Source organism: Acomys russatus, chromosome 16, assembly GCF_903995435.1.
Source record: "Acomys russatus chromosome 16, mAcoRus1.1, whole genome shotgun sequence".
Taxonomy (NCBI): Eukaryota; Metazoa; Chordata; class Mammalia; order Rodentia; family Muridae; genus Acomys; species Acomys russatus.
Window position 1 is genome coordinate 5814001 of NC_067152.1, and position 23038 is coordinate 5837038.

General features: G+C 48.7%; 2 protein-coding genes across 2 annotated transcripts; one reads left to right on the forward strand and one right to left on the reverse strand.

Moving 5' to 3' along the window:
- Positions 1-7231: 7231 nt before the first annotated feature.
- On the reverse strand, positions 7232-7905 carry LOC127200302 (basic salivary proline-rich protein 1-like). Its single transcript, XM_051158478.1, has 2 exons — positions 7891-7905; positions 7232-7642 (listed from the first exon to the last, which is right to left on the reverse strand). Exons 1-2 carry the CDS (start codon positions 7903-7905, stop codon positions 7232-7234), a joined length of 426 nt encoding a protein of 141 aa, XP_051014435.1.
- A 9535-nt stretch (positions 7906-17440) lies between these two features.
- Lyrm9 (LYR motif containing 9) lies at positions 17441-20649 on the forward strand. Its single transcript, XM_051157800.1, has 3 exons — positions 17441-17579; positions 19197-19289; positions 20212-20649. Exons 1-3 carry the CDS (start codon positions 17454-17456, stop codon positions 20227-20229), a joined length of 237 nt encoding a protein of 78 aa, XP_051013757.1. The 5' UTR covers positions 17441-17453; the 3' UTR covers positions 20230-20649.
- The last annotated feature ends 2389 nt before the right edge of the window (positions 20650-23038 follow it).

A 23038-nucleotide genomic window follows, 5' to 3' on the forward strand; every position in this document is an offset into this window, starting at 1 on the left:
CACCTTTAATCCCAACACTCAGGAGGCAGGGCAGGTGGATCGCTGTGAGTTCGAGGCCAGCCTGTTCTACAAAGCGAGTCCAGGACAACCAAGACTACACAGAGAAACCCTGTCTCGAAAAACAAAAACAAAAACAAAAACAAAAAAACAAACAACAAAAAAGTTAACTCTCCACACCCTACTTATTTATTTTTTAAAGATTTTATTTTTATTTTTTTGTTTTGTTTTGCTTTTTAGGTTTTTGGGGCAGGGTTTCTCTGTGTAACAGTCCTTGGCTGTCCTGGACTCACTTTGTAGACCAGGCAAGTGCTGGAATTTTATTTTCATTTTTAATTACATGTATGTCCGTATGCATATCTGTGTTGGTGTATGTGCTGGGGACGCATCTGTTCCTCGAGGCCAGAAGAAGGCATTGGGTCCCCTGGAGCCAGAATCACTAGCAGTTGTGAGCTGCCCAAAGTGGGTTCTGGGTACTGAACTCTGGTCCTCTGAAAGAGCAGCGAGTGCTCTTAATCACTGTGCCATCTCTCCAGCCCTGATGCTTGCTTTCTTTCTTTCTTTCTTTCTTTTTTTTTTTTTTTTTTTTTTTTTTTTTTTTTTTTTTTTTTTTTGTCTCCTTGGAACCTAGAAGACAGGTTGGCATCTGTCAGAGCTTCTATCTACACACATGTGTTGAATAAACATTTGGCTCCAACAGAATAGAGAACAGAATCTGTATGGTGGGGGACAGAGGTCACAGAAAGTTGTCTGACAGTTGGCTTGTTTTTGAGTGGGAACCCCTGGCTTAGTGCTTAGCAAACTTTTCCATGGCTGGGAACCATCCGGGGACCTTGTTAAACTGTAGTCTCTGTTTCTGCAGTCTGGATGAAGATTGCGCAGTTCTAACAGGCTCCCAGGTGAGGCTCACACCGCCGGTCCACAGATCACCTTTTGAGAGGCAGAGCTCTAGACCTCTTCAGTGCGTTGCTTAGACTGAGCAAGGGGAGAGGTGGGGACTCGCTAGGGGTGAAGCAGAAAGAACCAGCAGCAGGGAGGGGGCCAGGAGATCCATGAGGGGGGTGGGATGAGATGTCAGAGGCACAGGGCAACGTGCCTCCTTGTAGCAGGAAAGGAGAAAGGCTGAGATCTCTGAGGGGCGCTCTCATCTGGTGGCATTGACCTTTCCCACGGGCCGTTAGCCGAGAGTGAGGGTGGAGGCGGAGTGTGGGAGCGCTGAAGAACAGTCATTTTCTTCCCAGGAAGCATCCAGGATGCATTTAAAGTCAGACCCATCAGCTCCGTTGTGTGATTTTCTCAACATTAATCTGCTTGGGGGCAGATTGGAGGAGGATGATAGATTCAGCCGGATCGAGACAGCGGGCGGGGGGTGCAGGGAGGGAGCTTTTAGTGTGGCACGACCCTGACGGGGACCGTGCTGTGCAGCTCTGTTCCCACGGAGCTACAGTGGGGAGATGACTATGACAAATACACATCTGTATACGCGTGTACGTACTAAACGTAAACGTTCAGATTCACGTACGTACATTTGTGGCTATTTATGACTAGCAGAATTGTCAGTGACCTTGCGCCAACTTCTGAGCCTTACCTTCTGCGGCACTTAACTGATTTCCCACATCACGGAAGGCTAGCCCTACCAGGGAGCCAATGCCCTGAGAGCATCATCCAAGCAGTAACGGGAAGGAATGGCCCCATAAATACCCTAGGGCACTAACTGCACTGCCTCTGGGGGAGGCATGGTTGCTTGCTTGCTTGGCAGGGCTCGGTATGGACTACTTTCCTTGCCTTATTGGATATTTTCTAGATCCCTGTCCAGATAAACTATGTGCTCTCAAATCCTTCCTTCAGTGTGTGTGTGTGTGTGTGTGTGTGTGTGTGTGTGTGTGTGTAGAGGGGTGTTCCCAAACTGACCTACATATCATCATAAACTCTGATGCCTGCCATGGAGACCAGACAGGATGCTTACTGTCTGGGAGCTGATTTCTGCTCCCCTGCGGGAATGTGGGTGTTGGGGAAGTCCGGGAGGATATATTTGTGAGTTGGGATCTAAAGGAGAGTGGCGGAAGAGGCAGGGTACATTTGAAAGCACCACAAGGCTGTGGCAAAGGGTTGGGCACAGGAGTTTGATCTCTGTACTCAGAGAACTCCAAGGAGCCAGTAAGGAGTCTGACCCGTAAGACAAAGACAGGATTTGACTTGTCTGAAACAAGGTGTCGGGGAGGGAGGCAGGAGAGAACCCACAGGAGAGGGATGCAGTTCTCTCTGTAATGGTGATGGTGGACAGCTAACTGTTAACTACATACTTGATTGACTGGAACACCCTATTTCCTGTCTATACCAAAGACTGTGTCCCCTCACTAATGTCTACCTCTTCCCTTGACTTACTTTACTGGCCCTTTCTCTTTGGGACAGTATTGACAAGGTTAATCTCCTCCTTCCAGTCATGCTTTCTTCTCCAACTAACTCTATTAAATAATTATTTTCTCCAGTTCAGTGAACTGTGGCATTGAAAAAACTTTTTATTTTCCCATCTTTTGTTTTGAAACAGGGTTTCCTGAGCTTGTTTTATAGAGCAAGCTGGCCTTGAATTCACAAAGATCTGCCAGAAAGAAAGAAAAAAAGAAAGAAAGAAAGAACAGAAGGAGGAATAAGAACAGGAAGAAGAAGAGGAAGAGGAGGAGGAGGAGAAGAAGAGGAAGAAGAAGAAAGAATTAAATGGTGAGAGCTCAGCAGTTAAGAGCACTGGCTACTCTTCCGAAGGACTAGGGTTCAATTCCCAGCAACCACGTGGCAGCTTACAACTGTCTGCAACTCCTGTTCCTGGGGAATCCAACATCTTTACACAGACATACACGAAGGCAAACCTCAATGCACATTAAACAAATAAACAAATCATTAAAAAGGGAAGAAGAGGTGAGGTGGCACATGCCTGTAGTCCCAGCATTTGGGAGGCAGAGACAGGCAGATCTCTGTGAGTTTGAACCTGGTCTACAAACCAAGTCCAGGACAGCCAGGGCTACACAGAGGAACCCTGTCTTGAAAAAACAAAATAAAGGGCTGGAGAGATGGCTCAGAGGTTAAGAGATCTGCTCTTCCAAAGGTCCTGAGTTCAATTTCCAGCAACCACTTGGTGGCTCACAACCATCTATAATGAGATCTGGTGCCCTCTTCTGGTGTACATGCAGACAAAACACTGTGTACATAATAAATAAATCTTAAAAAAAAAAAAAGTGGATCTTGCATTAAACAAGGTCAAAAGAAAAGAAAAGGAACACACACACACACACACACCACACACACACACACACACACACACACACCATTCACAAGAACACCCATTTCTTTGGTAAGATTGCTATTATTTGTGCCTGTAGCAAGTATTTGCTTTATTCTCTTTCTCTCCTCCTTGTCTTCTCTCATCTCTCCTTTGCCCGCTCTACCTCCTCCTCAACATCTTCCTCTTCCTTCTTTTTCTCTTTCCCTCTTCCTCCTCTTCCCTTCCTCCTCCCCTTCCCTCTTCTCCCACACTTAGTTGTTTTAGTGGAGTCTTAGTGTATAGTCCAGGCTTGTCTCAAACTCACGGCTCTGTTTCAGCGCCCCCTAGTGCTGGCACTAATGAATTCCCATGCCTGGTTACACTTAACTCTTTTTATGAAAAAAAAAAAAATTCTATCCCAAATATAATTTACACAACAATTGTTGATATTCATATAAACGTTATTTACAATCTTAAACCATGAAACATATTTTCATTTTGTTTTGTTTGTTTGTTTGTTTGTTTGGCTTTTCAAGATAGGGTTTCTCTGCGTAGCCCTGGCTGTCCTGGATTCATTTTGTAGACCATGCTGGCCCCGTACTCACAGAGATCCGCCTGCCTCTGCCTCCCCGAGTGCTGGGATTAAAGTTGTGCGCCATCATGCCCAGCCTGAGATGTATTTTTCAACCAACAAAAAACTGGAGACTCAAGTCCGGAGGTGACATGTGCCTGATTACCCATGTGGCTTCCCATGCAGCCACTGTCAATAAACTGCTGGAAAAGACACCAGAAGTGTAGAAGGACAGGTACCAGCCAGGCAGGTGAGATGGGTGGTGCCGCAGAATGCAACACAAGGCCAGAGTCCTGGAAGACTAGACTCATCCTGTAGGGTGTGAGCCATGGTTTGCCTCCCTCCCCCCCCCCACTTACTCGCCATTTTAGAAACATCATGAACCCCCTTGCTCATCCCCCTCTTCCACCCAGCAATTATAGAAGAAAAGACACTAGATGTCTGAGGTCTCACATAACCTTTTACACCCGGCATTTTCATTGTCTTCCTAACAAGCCTCTTTGGGAGTCAGGGAGGGCTATGTTTTGCAACACCCCAGGGTGGCAAAGATCCCTATGCTGGAGTTTTCCATTTTTGCCTTGATCTCTTTTGGCACATTTGCCTGTCACTCCGTGCCCCTCACCCTGTGTTCTGGCAGAATTTGAGTCATGCAAATTGCAAACTGGTAAATAGCAACTTTGCACATTTTGAATAGAGGAGAAGACACCAGCACAGCGCTCATCCAGTGAGCTCAGAGAAATTCGAGCTGAGGGGCACTGAGTGGGGGGCGGGGTGGGGATCGAAATCCTAAGAATTTTCTTCAAAGTATTTATCATGCTTAGTAAATGCATTGTATATTTATGAATTAATTTGAATTATTTACATGGCCAACCTTTGAGACAATAACCCGATTTCATCAAAGCATGCCAGTGTTTCATCTCTCTTTGAAATCTGGAAATGGGGCTAGGGAGCTGGCTCGGTGGGTAAAGGCACTTGCTGTCAGGCCTGATAACCTGCGTTTGATTTCCTGGACCCACACAGTGGAAGAGAACTGACTCTCTTAGGTTTTCCTCTGACCTACACACACACACACACACACACACACACACACACACACACACACACGAGCGTGCGCACGCGCCATAGCACATACACCTAATAATAAGAAAATAAATGTCATTTTTTTAAAAATCTGGAGGTCAATTTACACTGAAAACATCAGGACTTCTTGCCTCTTTCTGTACAGAGTGGTTACAAACCTGCTACTGTCAGGCTAAACGACAGATTTCAGAAACTAAGAGAAGATGGCCATGTATTTCTCAGAGAAGTTGATGAGTTCCCCAGTGAGAAGGAATCTCCTGCACAGCCAACTCTTGAGTGATAAATTTCTTAAGCAAAAGGTCTTTAAAATTCCACTTACCTATAAATATCATGCAGTCTGACATGAGGGTGCCTAGCTGTTGAAATTTCAGTGTAGAAGAAAATGCCATAAGAAGAATGGTTTGGTTTTCATTAGATTATGGGCCTGGTGTCGTTTTAGTGCGTGTTTGGACTGGTAAGAATTTTTTGGTTTTCCTACTCTGAAATGTAAAGAAATCTAAAGTTTCTGTCAAGTTAAAAAGAATCACTATTGGGGCTGGAGAGATGGCTCAGCAGTTAAGAGCACTTACTGCTCTTCTAGAAGAATGGGGTTCAATTCCCAGCACCCACATGGCAGCTCACAAGTGTCTGTAACGTCAATATCTGACACCCTCACACAGACATACATGCAGGCAAAACACCAATACACACAAAATAAAAATAAACAAGTTATTAAAAAGAATCACGATTAGATTATTTTTAAATCTAAATTCCCACCATGAGTTGGTTAAAAAAAAAAAAAAGGAGTTGCTGTTCACATCTCTCCTTCAGGTAGTTTTCTTTTCTTTTTTTTTTTTTTTTCCTTTCTTCTTTTGTGCTGCCTAGCTGTCGACAGAGAATTTTCGAGAAAGAGAAATGTTGCATCTCTATAAAGACAGAAGTAACACAAGCCGCGGGAAGGTGGAGCCTTTCGGAGGTAAAGCTAACAGCTTGCCTCTTGAATATTTTATGATCTATGTATTAGGCCAAGGCTTCTGAAGCAGGAACACAGAAATCTAGGGACAAAAGAGCAGCACGGAAAGAACAGACTGTGAATTTTCTTAAAAATATGAGAGGATCTTAACGTTGAAGGAGAGAGTGGATTGGGGTCCCTGCAGACTGCTCCTAGAAAAGGCTCTGAAGGCATGATGATTTATTGATTGAATTTGCACGAATGATGTGCCCTGATTATGCATGGGTAAATAAAGGGGCTGATTTATGAGGGTGCGATTGGATCTTTCAGATGTATTTGGTCCAAGTCTACATATTGAAAATAAATGAAGGTAATTATTTGGGTATTCCAAGGGAGGAGCCCTCCCACCCCGGTTTGGGGACAGTGCGGTGTGTTAGGTAAAGAGGAGGAAGGGGGTGGGTGCTGGGGGAGAATATGCAGCGCGGCGGAATTCTAGAGAGTTGAAGAAAAATAGGGAAAAGAAAAAGTTGGTTACGAAATAGCCGCTGCTTCCTAAGAGGAAGAAAAATAGATATCTGAGCGCCGCCAGACAGCAATGTTTCCTTTTAAAAATAAAGAAAAAGAAAAAAAAGAAAAAAGACATTATAAGAAGTTGTCTTATTAAGGCAACTACACAAGGAGCGTGTGTAAGGAAATCAGGCTTTTCATTACAGCCAGGTTTAAAAAGCCCCAGAACGATGAAGAGAAGCAACGTTATCCACCGGTACCCTTGCTGCCTTTCAGCGGCCCAGAGAAGCTTGCAGCTTCATTGAACAAGGCGTTTGTCTCCAGATAAAGACTCCTCTTTATTTCTTTCAGGATATAAAACTTGTATTTAAATCAATTCGGAGAAGCATTATGACTTTAAACACGCGCAAGCGGGGAGAGCCCGTTTAATGAAACAGCATTATTTCGTTTTCAAAGAATGATCCTGACAGTCGCTGCGAGTTAAAAAAAAAAAAAATCTGCATTCTTTCCCTCAATTATAATTATAGCTGAGCCTGAAAGGAAGCATGCCTATTACTGTCATATGTATTCTTCTGACAGGTGTTGTGGGGCTGTAATTTGATGACTCAAGATGAAGACCCTTCCGAACATAATTCCTGTCATCAACATGAGAGGTTTAGGACAAAGTCCTCCAAGAAGCCTTTGCACAGATCTTGAGCACCTTTAGTAGTCTAGCACAATCCATTCTTGGTGATATGAGGAAGAGCTTGCCTTCAGAGCTTCTTTCCAAGATAGTAAGGAAGACAAGGGAAAGAAAGCTGTGGGTCTAGACAGACAACTGGGTGGGGTCGGATCAGGGTGGCCGCACCCAGTAGGACCCCGAGTGCCACTGGCGGCCGGCAGAGGGCGCTCAGGTGCCAGGCGGGGCGGGGTTGCGCTGGCTTCCGCCGCGCATGCGCACTCGTCGCTTGCAGTGCCTGGAGTTGGCGTCCGCCGGGAAGGCGGGTGAGCCTCTCTGCGGAGGGCCCCGGGCGGGGACTCGGGGTGGTGGGTTCGGGCTGGGGATTACGGAGGCTGCCTTCTGGGCCGGGATCTGTGGAAGTCCTGGGGGCGATCTGCGGGTGCTCCGGGCTTTCCCTGAGAGCATCTGTCGCAGCTCTAGTCCCAGCGCCGCGGAGGAGCGTGGGAGGCCGGGATGTGGGCCCGGAGAATGCGGGGAGCCAGGTCTCCGCCATGTGCTGCTGGGATCTGCACTCGGCTGGGGCCCACTGCTCTCAGTCGGTTTGCAGGAACATTCAGGAGTAACTGGAATTTTTGGTCTCTGCAATATGTAACCCTGTCCGGCTTTGAACTCATAATCATCCTGCCTCAACCTCCCATGTGTACTGGGATTACCTTCCAGTGCTAACATGCACACGTTTAATAACCTTTAGAATGTGCGCAGTTGCGCATTTACCACCACGGTCGATTTTAAAACATTTACTATACCTTCAAAGAAAAACATCTTATTCATCTGGCAAACCCCCCCTCCAGTCTCTTCAGTTTTCTCCGCGCTGGGCAACCCCTTACCTGCTTTCCATACATTTTGCTAGTTCCGAACATTTCACAGAAATGGCATCAGTTTTACATTATGTAGCCCCCTGCTATATTGGTTTTCTGCTTCTTGCATGCCTCCTTCAAGGTTCGCACGCATGTGCTAGCATACTTAAACACTTCATTCTTTTTATTAAAGAATTATTTCCCAAGGTCTGCCTGGATCAGGTTTCTTCTCTCCATCTGCCCTGTGATGGCTCTTGGGACTCATTTGAAGGCCCTTACTATTGCATCCCTGTCTTCTGGGCATAAGGTAGTGGGGGCCCAAGAGAGGGAAGGATAAAGTGTGAAGTACCTTTGGGTGGCACATGAGAAATGGCCAGGAAGAAAGACACTGATTAGCTTACCTGCTAATCAGGAGCTAGGAACAGCTCAGTGGTAATAACGTTTGCCTGTCATGGTCAAGTCCTAGGATTCAGCTCCAGCACCCCCACCTCCACAGGGGTGGGCACCAAGCTGAGACTGAGGGGTGTGCCAGTGAGAACGAGGGGAGGTGGGACTGACCTTGCCTGTGTGGGAGAGGGCTAGGGAGGCAGGAGTGCAGGAAGAAAGTACACAGACCAGATGGAGCCCTGGGGTGGGCGGGGCCGGAGAGCGAACCGTTCCTATTTTTTCAGCTTTCTCCATCATGAAGATTAATTGCATCTTTAAAAAAAAAAAAATGGCTGGTGCTGGCTTAATTTAGCTTTTATCAGCACTCAATCAGGCACAACTTCGAGTTATTTTCTGCAGTTCCATTATCTTTTTTAATGTATGACTCTTTCCCAATTATTTTTAGGTGCCCCGTGGTAGGATGCAGGTTAGTGAGAAGGGCGGCGAGCTTACATGGGACTGGGTCCTTTCTCCTTAGCACCTGTGCCAGCCATAGTGCTTGGCACCCAGGAAGTTTCCGTTGTGCCCTCCCCCTAACCCCTTTCCTTTATTTTTTTATTTTATGTTTTTTAGTTTTTCTAGATAGGGTTTCTCTATGTAGCCTTGGCTTTCCTGGACTCACTTTGTGGACCAGGCTGGCCTCGAACTCACAGCGATCCGCCTGCCTCTGCCTCCCAAGTGCTGGGATTAAAGGCGTGCGCCACCACACCTGGCTACCCCTTTCCTTTAATAGAGCTGCTTCTTCTTCTTCTTCTTCTTCTTCTTCTTCTTCTTCTTCTTCTTCTTCTTTTCTTCTTCTTCTTCTTCTTTTTCTTCTTCCTCTCCTCCTCCTCTTCTTCCTCCTCCTCTTCCTCCTCCTCCTCTTCCTACTCTTCTTCCTCCTCCTTCATAGACCAGGCTGGCCTTGAACTGAGGGATCCACCTGCTTTTGCCTCTTAAGTGTGGGGATTAAAGGCATGCGCCTGATAATAATGTTCTTTAAGTTTTGTAAATTGGTTTTGTTTCACTTTTGAGACAGGATCTTGTGTAGCCCAGTCTGACCTTGAGCTTGCTATGTGGAGTAGAGTGGACCTTGAACTCCCAAGCTTCCTGCTTCTGCCTCCTGAGTTCTGGGATTACAGATCTGCCACCAGGCCCATTCAATTGTGTGTGTGTGTGTGTGTGTGTGTGTGTGTGTGTGTGTGTGTGTGTTGTCACATGTGGAGGTTAGAGGACAACTTTTGGGATTAGTTCTCTCCTGCCGCCTTGTGGGATCTCAGCGTTTGAACTTGGGTTGTAAGGCCTGCATCTAAGTCATCCTACCATTCTGTAAGTTTTTCCCTTGTATATTTGACATTAGTCTGAATTCTTCCCCCTTCTCCATGTGAGAGGGTGCTGTAGTGCCCTTGTGTTTCTGAAGGGCGCGGAACAAGGATTTGTGTCTAAATTGTGAATAATAAACCGTAAAGTATGGGCGTCAGTGGCTGAGCCTGCTCTTACGTAAGCCCAGGAGAGTTCATTGTGGACGGGTCCTTAGTCATGATCTGGTCAGCATTTGTTTTGTTTTCATTTCTGGGGACTTAATTTGGGGCCTTGCACATGCTAGGCAGGTGCTCTGAACACTGAGTTACCCTCCAGCCTCACTCAGCATTCTTTTTTTTTTTTTTTTTTTGGTTTTTCGAGACAAGGTTTCTCTGTGTATCCTTGGCTGTCCTGGACTCACTTTGTAGATCAGGCTGGCCTCAAACTCACAGTGATCCGCCTGCCTCTGCCTCCTGCGTGCTGGGATTAAAGGCGTGCGCCACCGTGCCCGGCTTCAGTCAGCGTTCTTAGGTGTACGACGCATTTAGCAGATGTCAAGGAGGCAGGGAAGAGAGTGAGTTTCAGAATCAGATAGACTCGTGGTTAGCTCCCTGCCTGACTGTGCACAGCTACGTGGCCACTGACAAATCGTAGCTTCTTCAAGCCCAGGTTTCCTAGCCTATAAAACGGGGCTAACAATATTGTGTTTAATGAAGTGATAAGTGAAACACTATCATAATTGCCGGGTACTAATTAGCTTCTGCGAGAGGTAATCAAATATGACATCAGCTTCGCAGAAGATTCTGGATTGGCAAGGTGTTGGTCTCCTCAGTGGTCCCGAACCTGCACACTCAGCTGCTGGGAAAGATGATGCTCGATGGGCTGTGCAGAGGGCGGGTCAGACTGACTCTCTTTGTCCTGGGATGCAATTACTTCAATGCTTTCATTGCATATGGATGACTTAGGTAACAGGTACCCCAAAGTTTGTGCAGCTGACCGGGGCTCTGTATTAAACAGTACAAGCTGAGGAGGCAGACTCTCTGAGCAGAGAATGATGTAGTCTGGGAGTTGACAGGGTCATTGCTCATGGAAGTGCTCTGAACACAGTCAAGCTGCTGTTTCTCACACTGGTGGTAAGCTTGAGAGCAGAGGGGAGGGAGAGCGGGGAGGATGAGAAGCACTGAGTGGGGCAAGGAGGCTCGGGGAGATGGAGGTGACAGAGGGACCTCGCTAGTGGGCTTTGGGTGGTGGACTTACTGGTCCATCAGGACAGAGCTCCGACCTTCACGGAAACACTCTTAACATTTAACATCTTAAATGTTAAGAGTGGAAACACTCTTAACATTTCTTCTTAGTTGGTCCGTTTTGTCTGTGGAGGATTGGCTCTTGCTGAACTGTTTGGAAATAGTTGCAGAACTGAGAACATCTCCCCCGTCGCCCGTGCCCCCCCCTTTTTTTTTTGAGACAGGGTTTCTCTGTGTAGCTTTGGCTTTCCTGGAGCTCTGTAGACCAGGCTGGCCTTGAACTCACAGAGATCCACCTGTCTCTGCCTCCTGAGTGCTGGGATTACAGGCGTGCGCTACCACGCCCGGCTCATGTCTCCTCCTACTGCACCATCTGAGGATAAGAGTAAACTACACAGCTACATCATGGTTATTCCTGACAATGGCGGAAGATTGGTACCACCGGGGCAGTGTCAGCTGGTGCGCAGCCGCAGAAAGGTTTTGGTCAAGGGGAGGGGTTGCTAATGCAACAGCCTTGGCAGGGCTGTCCTTGCGCATAGATGGATGCGAGAGCCAGAGCTGAAAGTCAGGGCTAGAGTGAAATGGGTGAGAAGGCTCTGCTGAGGCCAGCACAGACTTCCTCCTTCCTCCTGAGCAAGGTGCATGGGTGAGTGCTCTGTGTGAGTGACAGAGCCAGACCCAGAGCTGAGTGTGGAAGAGTGAGGCCAGCTGCAGGAAGCCACAGGGGTGTCAGAGGCAGAGCGAAGAGGGTTGTCAACAAGTTAGTTGTGGAGTTTTCCTAGGATGGTTCCTGTTACGTGTCAGCTTGAATGGGATGCAAGTGTTATTCAGGGTGTCTCTGTCAGAGTGTTTTGTATTTAAATTAGTAGGCTGAATCAAGCAGACTGTCCTCATTAATATAAATGGGCTTCATTCAATCTTTAAAAAAAAAGAAAAAAATATATATATATTGGGCATGGTGGGTTGCACCTTTAAATCCCAGCATTCCGGAAGCAGAGACAAGTGGATCTCTGTGAATTCCAGGCCCTCCTAGTGAGCCTTCTCTCCAGCCTCACTCAATCTCCTAAAGGCCTCACTGCTACAGGACATTTATGTCATAACCCACCACCTGCTTGCTCTGTTTTAAAAGGAATTTAGGAAACAGACATTGGTGAAGGAAGTGGGCTTGTTTACAATGGAACTACTTTCTGTCTCCGTGCTCTCCTGCCAGTGTCCGCAGCAGTCTTCAATTAGAGAGCTCCAGGAGAGGCCAGGAGATGTGGGCAATTTACCTGAACAGTTCAGTCTGTCCTGGGGACAGGTGTGGCGGGGTAGGAGGTCGTGATTTACCTGAATAGCTCGGTCAGTCCTGGGGGCAGGTGAGGGGGGTGATTTATGTGACCGGCTCAGTCAGTCCTGGGAGAGGCAGGGGTTCTCCTTGGCCTCAGTTACTGTGACTGTCTCTGCTCTCTGGAGGGTGTTAGATGTTTGCAAGTTACACTGTTATGGGACCAGAAGAGACAGTCCAAGCCTTTCCCTATATAAGAAGGAATTCTCTTGAAGCTTTTTGAACTGGGACAGAGACTCTTCCGGGTTTCCTGGCAACTTTTGTTTTAGGATTAGATTCAGGGCATTGGTTTTGCAGATTTTGGACTTACCAGCTCCCAGAATTACATGACACATTCCTTGTAACACACACACACACACACACACACACACACACACACACACACATGCACACACACCCCACATGCACACACTCACACACCTTCTATTGGTTCTGCCTCCCTGTGGACTCTAATGCATCTGTTCCATGTCAAGCCTTCTGTCACCTGTCACAGTGTAGAGACCATCCCTAGACACAGCTGCCACAGACTGTCCCTTGTAGGGCTCAGTTTGCCTGTGCTGGGCTTTCAGGGTCGGTGATGCCGACCCACGACTCCTTGGGCCATGGACAGGAACCTGGGTTTAGTCTGCAGGCTGGTACCTTCCTCACGCAGTGCCACTTGCATCGTTTCTGCCAGGGCCTCATTTTGACTGCATCTGTATATGGGGTACACTTCTGGACCCATTCTTTATAAACAGCAACAACAAAACCAAAACTGTTTTAACATAATACCTATGAAATTGGGATTTTTAAAAAAATCATTACTTAATGTAAGTAAATACGACATCTTTATGAGGAAAAGACGTCCCTTCTTAGGCTGCTGAAATTAAATTCAAGTAGCTTGTCCACATTTTGAGAAAAGTTGCCAGAGTGACAAGGTGTGGGAGTGGATATTAGGGCATTTGGAGGGTGCCCTGAAATCTATGTTTCAGGTTCGGTCAGGCTGTTGGGGGAAGCACAGGTGGGGGAAGGAATGGAAGGGCAGGGAGGCCCAGCTCCAGACGGTGGCGGTTGAGACAAGATGAATCTGGACTAGAAGGATCCAAGAGGCACGGAGAGAGAATGCGATGGATTTCAAAGGCAGTGGCTTGGGGACAGAAGGGAATGGGGTGGGTGGGCTGCAGATGGTGATCTTAGTGTGGCTCCCTAGAAGATGGAGCTGTCACGGGGGCACAGAGCTGCCTTGGAGTCTGAGGTCAAGTCCAAAGGGCAGAATAAGAGAAGCGAGCACTTCCAGGGTCAGATGGTTTGCCTCTAACTTTTGGTAATGGTGCTAGGAGGTTCATGCCCACCCCCCCAAACCCCCACCCCCTTAATAATAGTAAACCCACACTTTAAATTAAATTAAAACATTTTTAGTTCCGCTCTTCTCAGTGGACCCACACATGAATTCTCCACTGGTTATTACTGAGAATGACTAAGGAATATAATTGAGCTGAAAATAATCCTCCGCCCATACTCGCTGGGTTGGTTACTAAGTATTGCTTGGGTTTTTAAAGCAGGCGAGGCAGAGTTGCCGCTCTCTCCAAATGGTAAGTTTGAGGACTGCATATGGTGGCCATCTGTTCCGGACTAGCATTTTACAATATTTGATTAGCACTTTATATAGTCTGGGGAAGCCTGCCAGGGAAGCTGCCTGTCATATTGGGACCATAGTGTGTCCTCTGTGTTTGCCCTTCAGGGTCCTGCCCGTCATGGCTTGTGGGGTTCCCTGCTGTGGGCTAGGCTAACGCAGGGCATTGAAGAGCCCCATCCTGTGTCGACTTCCTTATAGCCAGCAAAGTAGGTCATAGACATGGTTTTTGTTTTGTTTTTTGGAGACATGTAGCCCAGGCTGTCCTTAAACTCACTACAAAGCCAAGGATGACCTTGTGACCCTGCTGTAGTGCTGTGGTTCTGCACCGTCATGCCTTCTGTTTGCAGTGTCAGAGAGTGAGCCCAGAACTTTCTGCATGCCAGGCAGGTGTTCCCCCAGCTGAGCCACACCCCACCCCTGGAAGTAGAAGTGAGGCATCAAGATCTATCACAATTCTTTAGGTTGAAGGTGACAGAACCAGCACCGTCCCAGGCTGCTTTGGCTTATCTACCAATCAGGCTTAGTTCTGCGGCCTGGGCTTCCTATGGGTGAAGCATTTTAGGACTTAAATGAGGTCTTTGGACCTTGTTCTGGCAAGTTCCGGCTCTGCCTTCTGCTTGGAGGCAAGAGGACATCCCTTGTAGAATTACTGAGTCTAGCTGGGGAGGGAGTCGTTCACCTGTGAGCCAATCTGAGCGTGTATGAATCCCAGGCTCAGGTTGGTCAGGCAGATTGGACCCCATGTGCACCTGGAGTCCTGTAAAGCTGGCATTTACCAGGAGGGAGAATGGACGGTGGGGGTGAACAGCTGCTGGTTAGGCCAGTGTCAGAGCAAGAGCCGGAAGAACCACGAGGAAATGGCCAATCCAGCTGTGGAGAGAGGAGCGTGTTTGCTTCAAAAAGATATGCTTGAAATAGACCGTCGGCACCTCTGATCCCAGCCTATCATGGTCTCCTGCACAGGGTGGGGTGGGGACAGGGTGGGGGCTTAGGGTGAGACCTCCTGCGGGGGTTCTACCCAGCAGTTTCTACTTTAAAGCTAACACCAGTCAATCCCAACACTCGAGAGGCAGAGGCAGGATCTCTGTGAGTTCAAGGCCAGCCTAGTTTACAAAGTGAGTCCAGGATGGCCAGGGCTGTTACACAGAGAAACCCTGTCTCCAAACCCTCCCCGCCCCCCCAAAAAATAAATAAATAAAGCTAACACTGGTCACTCTGTCCCTGCCTTTGAACTCTTCATCCGGCACATAGGGAACCTCTCCCCCACAGACAGGAAGATAGTGAGATAATTAGGAGGTAATGGGGTTATGTCGAGGGGTTCAGTTCATCCGATGTGAAGCCAGCTGAGGGCCAGGCACAGTGCTGAGGCATGGCTCAGCTCTTGAGAGCCTCCTGCTGGTTTCTCTGTGTAGCCTTGCCTGTCCCGAGCTCCTTTTGTAGACCAGGCTGGCCTCGAACTCACAGTGATCCAACTGCCTCCGCCTCCCTGAGTGCTGGGATTACAGGCATGCTTAGACTCAAATTTTATTTAAAAAACATGGAAACCAGGTGGTGGTGGCAGCAGCGGTGGCAGCATACACCTTTAATTTCAGCACTTGGGAGGCAGAGACTGGCAGATCTCTGAGTTTGAGGCCAGCCTGGTCTACAGCGTGAGTTCTAGGACAGCCAGGGGCACACAGAGAAACCCTGTCTTATAAAACATAAGTAGATAGTCCGTAGACACAAAAGGGAACATGGCAGACGTTCCATTTACACAAACCTTGGGAGCGTGTGAAGGAATGGGGTGGGAGGTGGGGTAGGGTAGAGAAGCCAGCCAGCAGCTGCTGAGGGATGGGAAGGGAGGAGCTAGAGGGGTCGCTTTGGGGTGGACAAGCCCGCTCTTCCTTGTGGTGGTTTCTGCAGAGGTGGACATATGAAGAGTTGACAAATGGCTCCCTATAAGTATGTTTGTCACCTGTATGTGGTTTTGTTTGTTTGTTTGTTTGGTTTTTTGAGACAGGGTTTCTCTTTGTAGCATTGGTTGTCCTGGACTCACTTTGTAGACCAGGCTGGTCTCGAACTCACAGTGATCCACCTGCCGCTACCTCCCGAGCACTGGGATTAAAGGTGTGCGCCACCAGGCCTGGCTCATCACTTGTATGTTAATAGCATGCCTTTTTTTTTTTTTTCTTCTTTCTTTCTTTCTTTCTTTCTTTCTTTCTTTCTTTCTTTTTTTCCCCCCCCAGACAGGATCTCTCTGTATTAGACTTGGCTGTCCTGGACTCATTTTGTAGACCAGGCTGGCCTTGAACACAGAAAGATCTACCTGCCTCTGCCTCCCGAGTGCTGGGATTAAAGGCGTGCGCCACCACCGCCCGGCTAGCACGTTTTTTTCTAATGCTTAAAATACTTAAAATTATATTTTATTTTATGGGCATGAGTATTTGCCTTTGTGTGCATGTGCGCATAACTGCTGAATCATCTTTTCAGCCCCCAAAGCAACCAACCAAACAAAAAAAGCTGTTTTTGAGGCAATGTCTCACTACATAGTCTTGACTGGCCTGGAATTCACAGAAGGGTGCACGCCTCTGCCTCCCAAGCTCTGGAACTGAAGGCTTATGCTACCACACCCAATTCAGGTCACAAAATAAACATACAAATTACATCTATTCTGTGTGCAAGCACACATGTGGGCATGTGTGTGCCGTGACAGCTCCTTTTAGCATGTGGGTGCTGGAGATCAAACTTAGAGGTACCTTCACCCATCCAGTCACCTTGCAGGTCCCCTTTCTTTCTTTTTTTAAAATTTATTTATTTTTATTTTATATGCATTGGTGTTTTGCCTGCATGTATGTTTTTGGGTGTCAGATCTTATAGTTACAGACAGTTGTGAGCTACCATGTGGGTGCTGAGAATTGAACTCAGGACCTCTGGAAGAGCAGTTTGTGCTCTTAGCCACTGGGCTATCTCTCCAGGCTAACCTCCCCCAACTCCCCCCCCCCCCCCCCCCACTTTCTTTCTTTACTGGACCCTGGAGCCAGACTGTGTGAGCTTGGGCAAGTTACCTGACCTCTCTGTGCTTGGTTATCATCTTGCGTGTCAAATGGATGTTGTGCTTATTGTCGTTGGTGGCTCAATAGAATGAAGTCGCATCCCTAATTCTGGCTTCCCCTTGGTTACCCCGTGTATAGCTGCCACTTCTCCATGGGAGCCACTCTGTGCATTCGTATCCGCCGAGGGGCTCATTAACGTGCATCTGTCTGGCTAGCGCCCAAGGCTGCCATTCTGACAAGCTCCTTGGTCCTGCCAGTGCTTCTGGCTTTGAGGAGCAACACTTTGCCTAACCGGGTTTGGACCTCTGGGCTTCCTGCCCTCCTGCCTGACGCCCTCACTAGGGCACGCCTGGCTGTCAGCAGCCTTGATTGCTCTGTGATTGCCACCTTTCCCCTCCTCCCTTACTACCTGAAGCTGAGCTTTAGAAATCTGACCTGGGTGGAGGTGGCACTTCTCCCTCTACACTTGCATTGGGTCCTCATGGGTCTGATCTATGCTGAGGCTAGCCCCAGCCCAGGGTGTAGGCTTTCCTGGGGTCGGGCCGCAAGGGGGTCTAGTTTCTGAGCGGTTGGCTCACAGAGGGCTGGGACTGGATACCAGGGCCACCGTGGGACTGGCCTGATGGCTAAGAAAGTGATGTTTTGTTTTACAGGGCTGGGGCTCACGGATGGCCCCATTGCGGGGGGCAGAACTGGTCCAGACGCCACTGCAGCTGTACCGTTACTTGCTGCGTTGTTGCCGGCAGCTGCCAACCAAGGGCATCCGGGAGCACTACAAGCATGCCGTCAGGCAGGTGGGAGCAGGTCTGGGGGAGGTGTCTTCTGGGGGCTAGAGTCACAGGGGCCAGGGAATGGATCTAGAAGTTTCATTAAGAAGTGCTACAAAAGCGAGCAGCTGGCCTCTGGCCTCCATCTGTGGCACAGAGGCCGTATCAGCCGGCATGTCAGTGCTGTGCAGGGGCCTGGATGAGACAGCTTCATGGACATTAAAATAGACCGGGTAGAGGTGGGGGAGAGAACTCAGTTGATAAAGTGCTGGCCGTGCAAGCGTGAGGACCAGCGTTAACCCCCGGGAAAGGCTGGAGGGGCAGCCGGGGAGTAGGATGCTGGCTGTGGATTAGGTGATGGCTGGATCCAGGCTAGTTTTTCTCAGTTTGATTGCTGTGGTTATATCGGAGGGTCCCTTTGTTTGGAAACATACAGTGAGGGTTTTGGGGGACAAGGCATGGTGCCTGTAACTTACTTTAAATGCCTCTGTATAGAGGATGATAAAGCCAGTGATGCAAAGTGGTAGCAATGGGCAGATGGGGAGTTCTGTGGACTCTAAACTACCTTTCTATGAGAAATCAGTTACGGGGCTGGGGAGAGGGCTCAGAGGTTAAGAGCATTGGCAGCTCTTCCAGAGGACCCAGGTCCTAGTCTTACTATTCTCAGCCACCCCTGTATTGCATGCACATGGTTCACAGACACACACACACACACACACACACACACACACACACACACACCCCACCCATACCACAAACAAAAGAATACAATTTAAGCAATGTTAATAAGAAATCATTTCCAAATAAAGAGCTAAAAACTCAACTTCATATAGATATGGAAAAAGAAAAACAGCTGGAGCGTGGTGGTGGTGGTGGTGGTGCACACCTGTAGTCCCAGCACTCAAATGGCAGAGGCAGAAGTATATCTCTGAGTTCAAGGCCAGCCTGGTCTACATAGTGAGTTCCAGGCTAGCCAGGGCTACATAGTGAGACATTGTCTCAAAAAGAAAAAGAGAAACAGCGGTAGCAACAAAGGTTGTGGGGAAACAGAAGGGAGTAATTAGCTTTGGGGGAGTCAGGGAAGACTTCCTGGATGTGGCACAAAGTGGGCTCCTGGGGTGAATACGAGAATATGGGGCAGGGGACACACGGAAGGGAGGAGGGAAGAGGGAGGAGTCCATTCTTTTGGAAGAACCGTGAGGTTCACACACGGGAACCCAGATCTCAGGTCACTGGTCAGGAGCCAGGCTCTCCTACCGCTGCGCTTTCCCTTCCTTTCTCTTAGCTTCCCCAGCACCAGCGCCTGGTGGTAGCGGTGGGCGGGGCCAGCCCTCCCCAGCAAGCTTGGTAAGCGCAGATTCCTAGGCTGAGCACATCAAACCCAGGAATTGGCGGCTCCCCCAGGCCCTGATCACCTGCCAAATAACTTGCAGACCCAGTGGCCGGCCTCCTTTTCATCTCCCCGCTGGCTTCTCGGCCAGTTTTGCTATTAAACAGACTAGGACTCAACCACTGCTGTGTTGAGAGATGCAGGGTGGCCTTGCAGCAGGGCTAAGAGGTGACCAGTGCCCCACAGCCTCTTGGGACTGTGCTCTGAAACTCCGAATTTCACTTGGTCGTGTTCTTTTATGCTGAAACTGACAGAGTTTCCAGGTTCACTCCGATGAAGACAATCCCGAGAGAATCCAGCAGATTATTAAAAGAGCCATTGAAGATGCCGAGTGGATCCTGAACAAGGTAAGTGCTTGCTTGGCGCTGGAGCGGGGATGCTGTAACCTCTTCAGCCACTAGGGGGCACCTGCGCATCACTGTTGAAAATGGAGGCGGCCACTGCCACCCGCTCTCCTTCCTCCCTGGTAGGAGGATGCTTTCTTGTCCTGCCAGGTGAGAGGGTCACCCTGACCCTGAAAGGCAGAATGAGCAGACCTGGGCGCAGGGACGGCTGTGTTTCCCTGAAAGGACAGCTCTACTGTCTGCCACTGCATAGCCTTATTTGGCTTGGAGGGAAGTTGTCTTGGGGGTGGTATCTTTTGACCGGGCCCTCCCCTTATCAGCCGTTTATTGAGAAACTGTCTTACTGACAGGACACAGGCCAACCTGACAGAAGCAGTCCCTAAGTTGAGGTCAACTTCGCGTGTGTGAAGCTGACGAAAACTAGGTTGTGGTATAGGATCAACCCAGAATCTACGTGTGGGGGGGGGGGAGGTTGCAAGGGGGGAGGGGGAGGCGCTTAGGAGTGTGTCGAACTGGAGTGTCCCCAAGATCTTTGTCCTCCTAACTCAGGTGCTCCAGATGTGGGGCTTAAAATCCACTTTGCAAAACTCGGGTTTTGATAGGGCTCAGTGGTAGATTGCTCGCTTAGTGCAAAAGCCTCCTGGGCCTTAACCGTAACAGGAAAAACAAAAACAGGAAGAGAAGAAAACTCTCAGCGATTGGCTGGAAGCCTTGGCTTCTGAGGGTCTCCTCTGCCTGGGACTTTTCTCCTATAAACAAGACTCAACAGTAAGGACAAGCCCTGGCGAGTGCCGTGCTCAGTCCGGACACCTGCAGCCTCCTTGAGGCCTCCGGCCTTCCCACTAAAGAACGGTCTGGGGAAACCTGTGTGACATGGCGGAGTCCTTCGCTGTTCTCACTCGCTCCTAATCTCTCTGTCTTGCAGTATAAGAAACAAAACTGAGAACCAGGAGTTTGCACCGCGGCCGTCCTGGGGACGCTTGGAACTCAGAGGCCTCTCTGCCTTTGGAACTAAGGAGCAGCGTCAGTTCTGGAATATTCTTTGACCTTGAAACCATAGCCGGCATTCGGCTGGGTGGCTCTTGTCACTGCAGCCATGTCGCCAGCACCTTTTATGTCCCCTCTGCCAGCCAGGAATGATGTACAGTTTGGGGAGAACTTGGTGTTCCTCTGCCTCTTCTCCGTGCTTCTCATTTCTGCCTATCTCTTCTTTTACTTTGCTCTGAAGGCAATGAATTTATTCTGGAGGTCCGTTTACCCTTCTCCAAGCCCCAGAAGAGATGCCCCCTCAGACGACCACCTGTACAGAAAAAAGAGAGTGGGTCTGAGAGCCAGGCAGTTGTGGATCTGAGTCCCAGCCAGCGTCCTCCGGGAGCAGGGACCTTGCACTTCCCTTCCCCAGCTCTGCGTCCTCCCAGTGGCTTGTCTGTGAGTTTGTCTTGTGCCCGTCTTTGTGCCCCACCAGCCCTCCTCACTGTGCCGTACTGTGTCCAGCAATCTGCTAAACTGCTCCTCCTGACGCTCCCTCCCAGCATGTTCCAGGCAGAAGAAGCCCTGGACCCCTGAGGTGGTGACCCGGGAGAAAGTGCAAGGAGGCAGGGTGGACACCAGCAGGTCCAGGCTTCTGTGCTCCGTGGTGTGTCCCCACTGGCTCTCCCGGGCATTGGCCCTCAGCATGAGAGGGAAGGAGAGAAGGTGAACAGGTCCAGGGAGAAGTGGCCCAAGTAGGCGAATTCGCCAGAGGACACAGAGAAGCCACCCTGGGAGTTGAGCATTCCCAGGACACCCAGCAGCAGGATGAGCTAGTGCCTGCATGCGCCCTTGCAGCTACTTGAGCTGAAGTGACCTGGTCTGTGTAGAAGTGGCTGACAATACGGAAGCAGGGATGTCCCATTGTGGACGCTCACATTTTTCTTCCTCCTCTGCTTGTTTATTTATTTCAGACAGGATCTCAGTGTGTAGCCCTGGCAGGCCTGAACTTTTGAACTTTCAACAATCTTCCTGCCTGTGGGTCTCAAGCACTTAGATTGCAGGTGTACCACAACACCCAATTCTTCTTATTATTCATTTTTTCATTTATTTATGTGTGTGTATGCATTCATGTGTGTGTGTGTGCATGTGTGACCATGCATGCCATGATAAATGTGGAAGTCAGAGCACAATTTGCAGGAGTCAGTTCACTTCTTCCTCTATGTGGGTCCCAGAGGCTTATAAGACATAGTGGCAAATGGCTTTATCTGCTGAGTCATCTTAATGGTTTTTATTCTTTCTTTTTTTCTTTTTTTTTCTTTCTTTCTTTCTTTTCTTCTTCTTCTTCTTTTTTTTTAAGATTTAATTATGTATACAGTGCTCTGCCTGCATATACACCTGCATGCCAGAAGAGGGCATCAGATCCCATTATAGATGGTTGCTAGGAATTGAACTCAGGACCTCTGGAGGAGCAGTAAGTGCCATCTCTCCAGCCCCCTTACTATTTCTTCTTTTTTTAAAAAAAGGTTATTTTATTTATGCGTATGTGTATCTGTGTAAGTTTATGTGTACCACGTGTGTGCAGGTGCCCCCGGAGGCCAGAGGACATTAGGTCCCTGGAATTGAAGTCACAGGCGATTGTGAGCTGTCTGATGTGGGTGCTGGGAACCAAACCTGGCTCTTCTGCAGGAGCAGTTAGTGCTCTTTGAGCTGCGCCATCTCTCTAGCCCCCTGTTGTTTCTTCCCAACTGCTGTTGTCTATCTATGGATTGTTCGCTGTTACGTGCTGTCAAACAATGCTAAGGAACTAGGTGAGTCAGACACGGGCTTCCTCAGAGATGATCAGGTGCTGGACCCACTGCTGGGCCACGGTGGCTAAGGCCAGGTTTGCCCTCCCAGATGAGGGCAGAGCAAAGGGACAAGAGCAAAGCCAAGTCACTTCATCCCTACTGCTGTTGTCCAACCCATCTGAGCCCAGGAACCAATCATCATCGTTTGGTGATCATGGGAATCGGGTGCCACCATGCCTGGCCTTAGGCACAGGTTTTAATTGCAAATAATGGGGCTGAGGAAAAGGGAATAACACTAATTTGGGGACTTGGGGCTATCACACAGAAGGGGCACATGAGGGTCCCTTAGCTATGAGGAACTTCCCATGTAGGATACAGATCAGTGGCTATGTTATCCCTGAGACCTATGACATAGGACATCGTTCCTCTATCTGGTGGGGTGTCCCTTTTTATAAAATAAGGGCTTATTTCATTTATTGATAATAAGGGAGAAAAACTGTCTCCATAATTGTGTCCCTATGATTTTATCCCTCCCCCAAGATGTCTTCTCCAGTCTTCTGTGTGTGTGTGTGTGTGTGTGTGTACACATGCATGTGTATACACAGAGGTTGATGTTGACTTTCCTCCTCCTCTATTGCTCACCACTTTTTATTTTGAGACAGAGTCTCTCACTGAACCCCGAGCTCACTGATTGACTAGTCTAGCTGGCCAGCACATAGCACATTCTGGGGATCTAACTCCTGTCCACCTTCACACACACACACACACACACACACACACACACACACACACACACACCCAGGTTTCAGGCGTGTGCCAGTGAGCCCAGCTTTTATGTATGTGCCTGATGGTCTGAACTCAGGTCTTAGGATCGCACTGAGCCGTCTTCCCTTAGCCTTTCCTCCTTGTTCTCATGGAAACCTTGGCAGCTGAAGGTTTGACTTCTGGGCGGGCTTCAGAGCTGCTCTGAAGTTGCTGGCCCCACTGGATGGG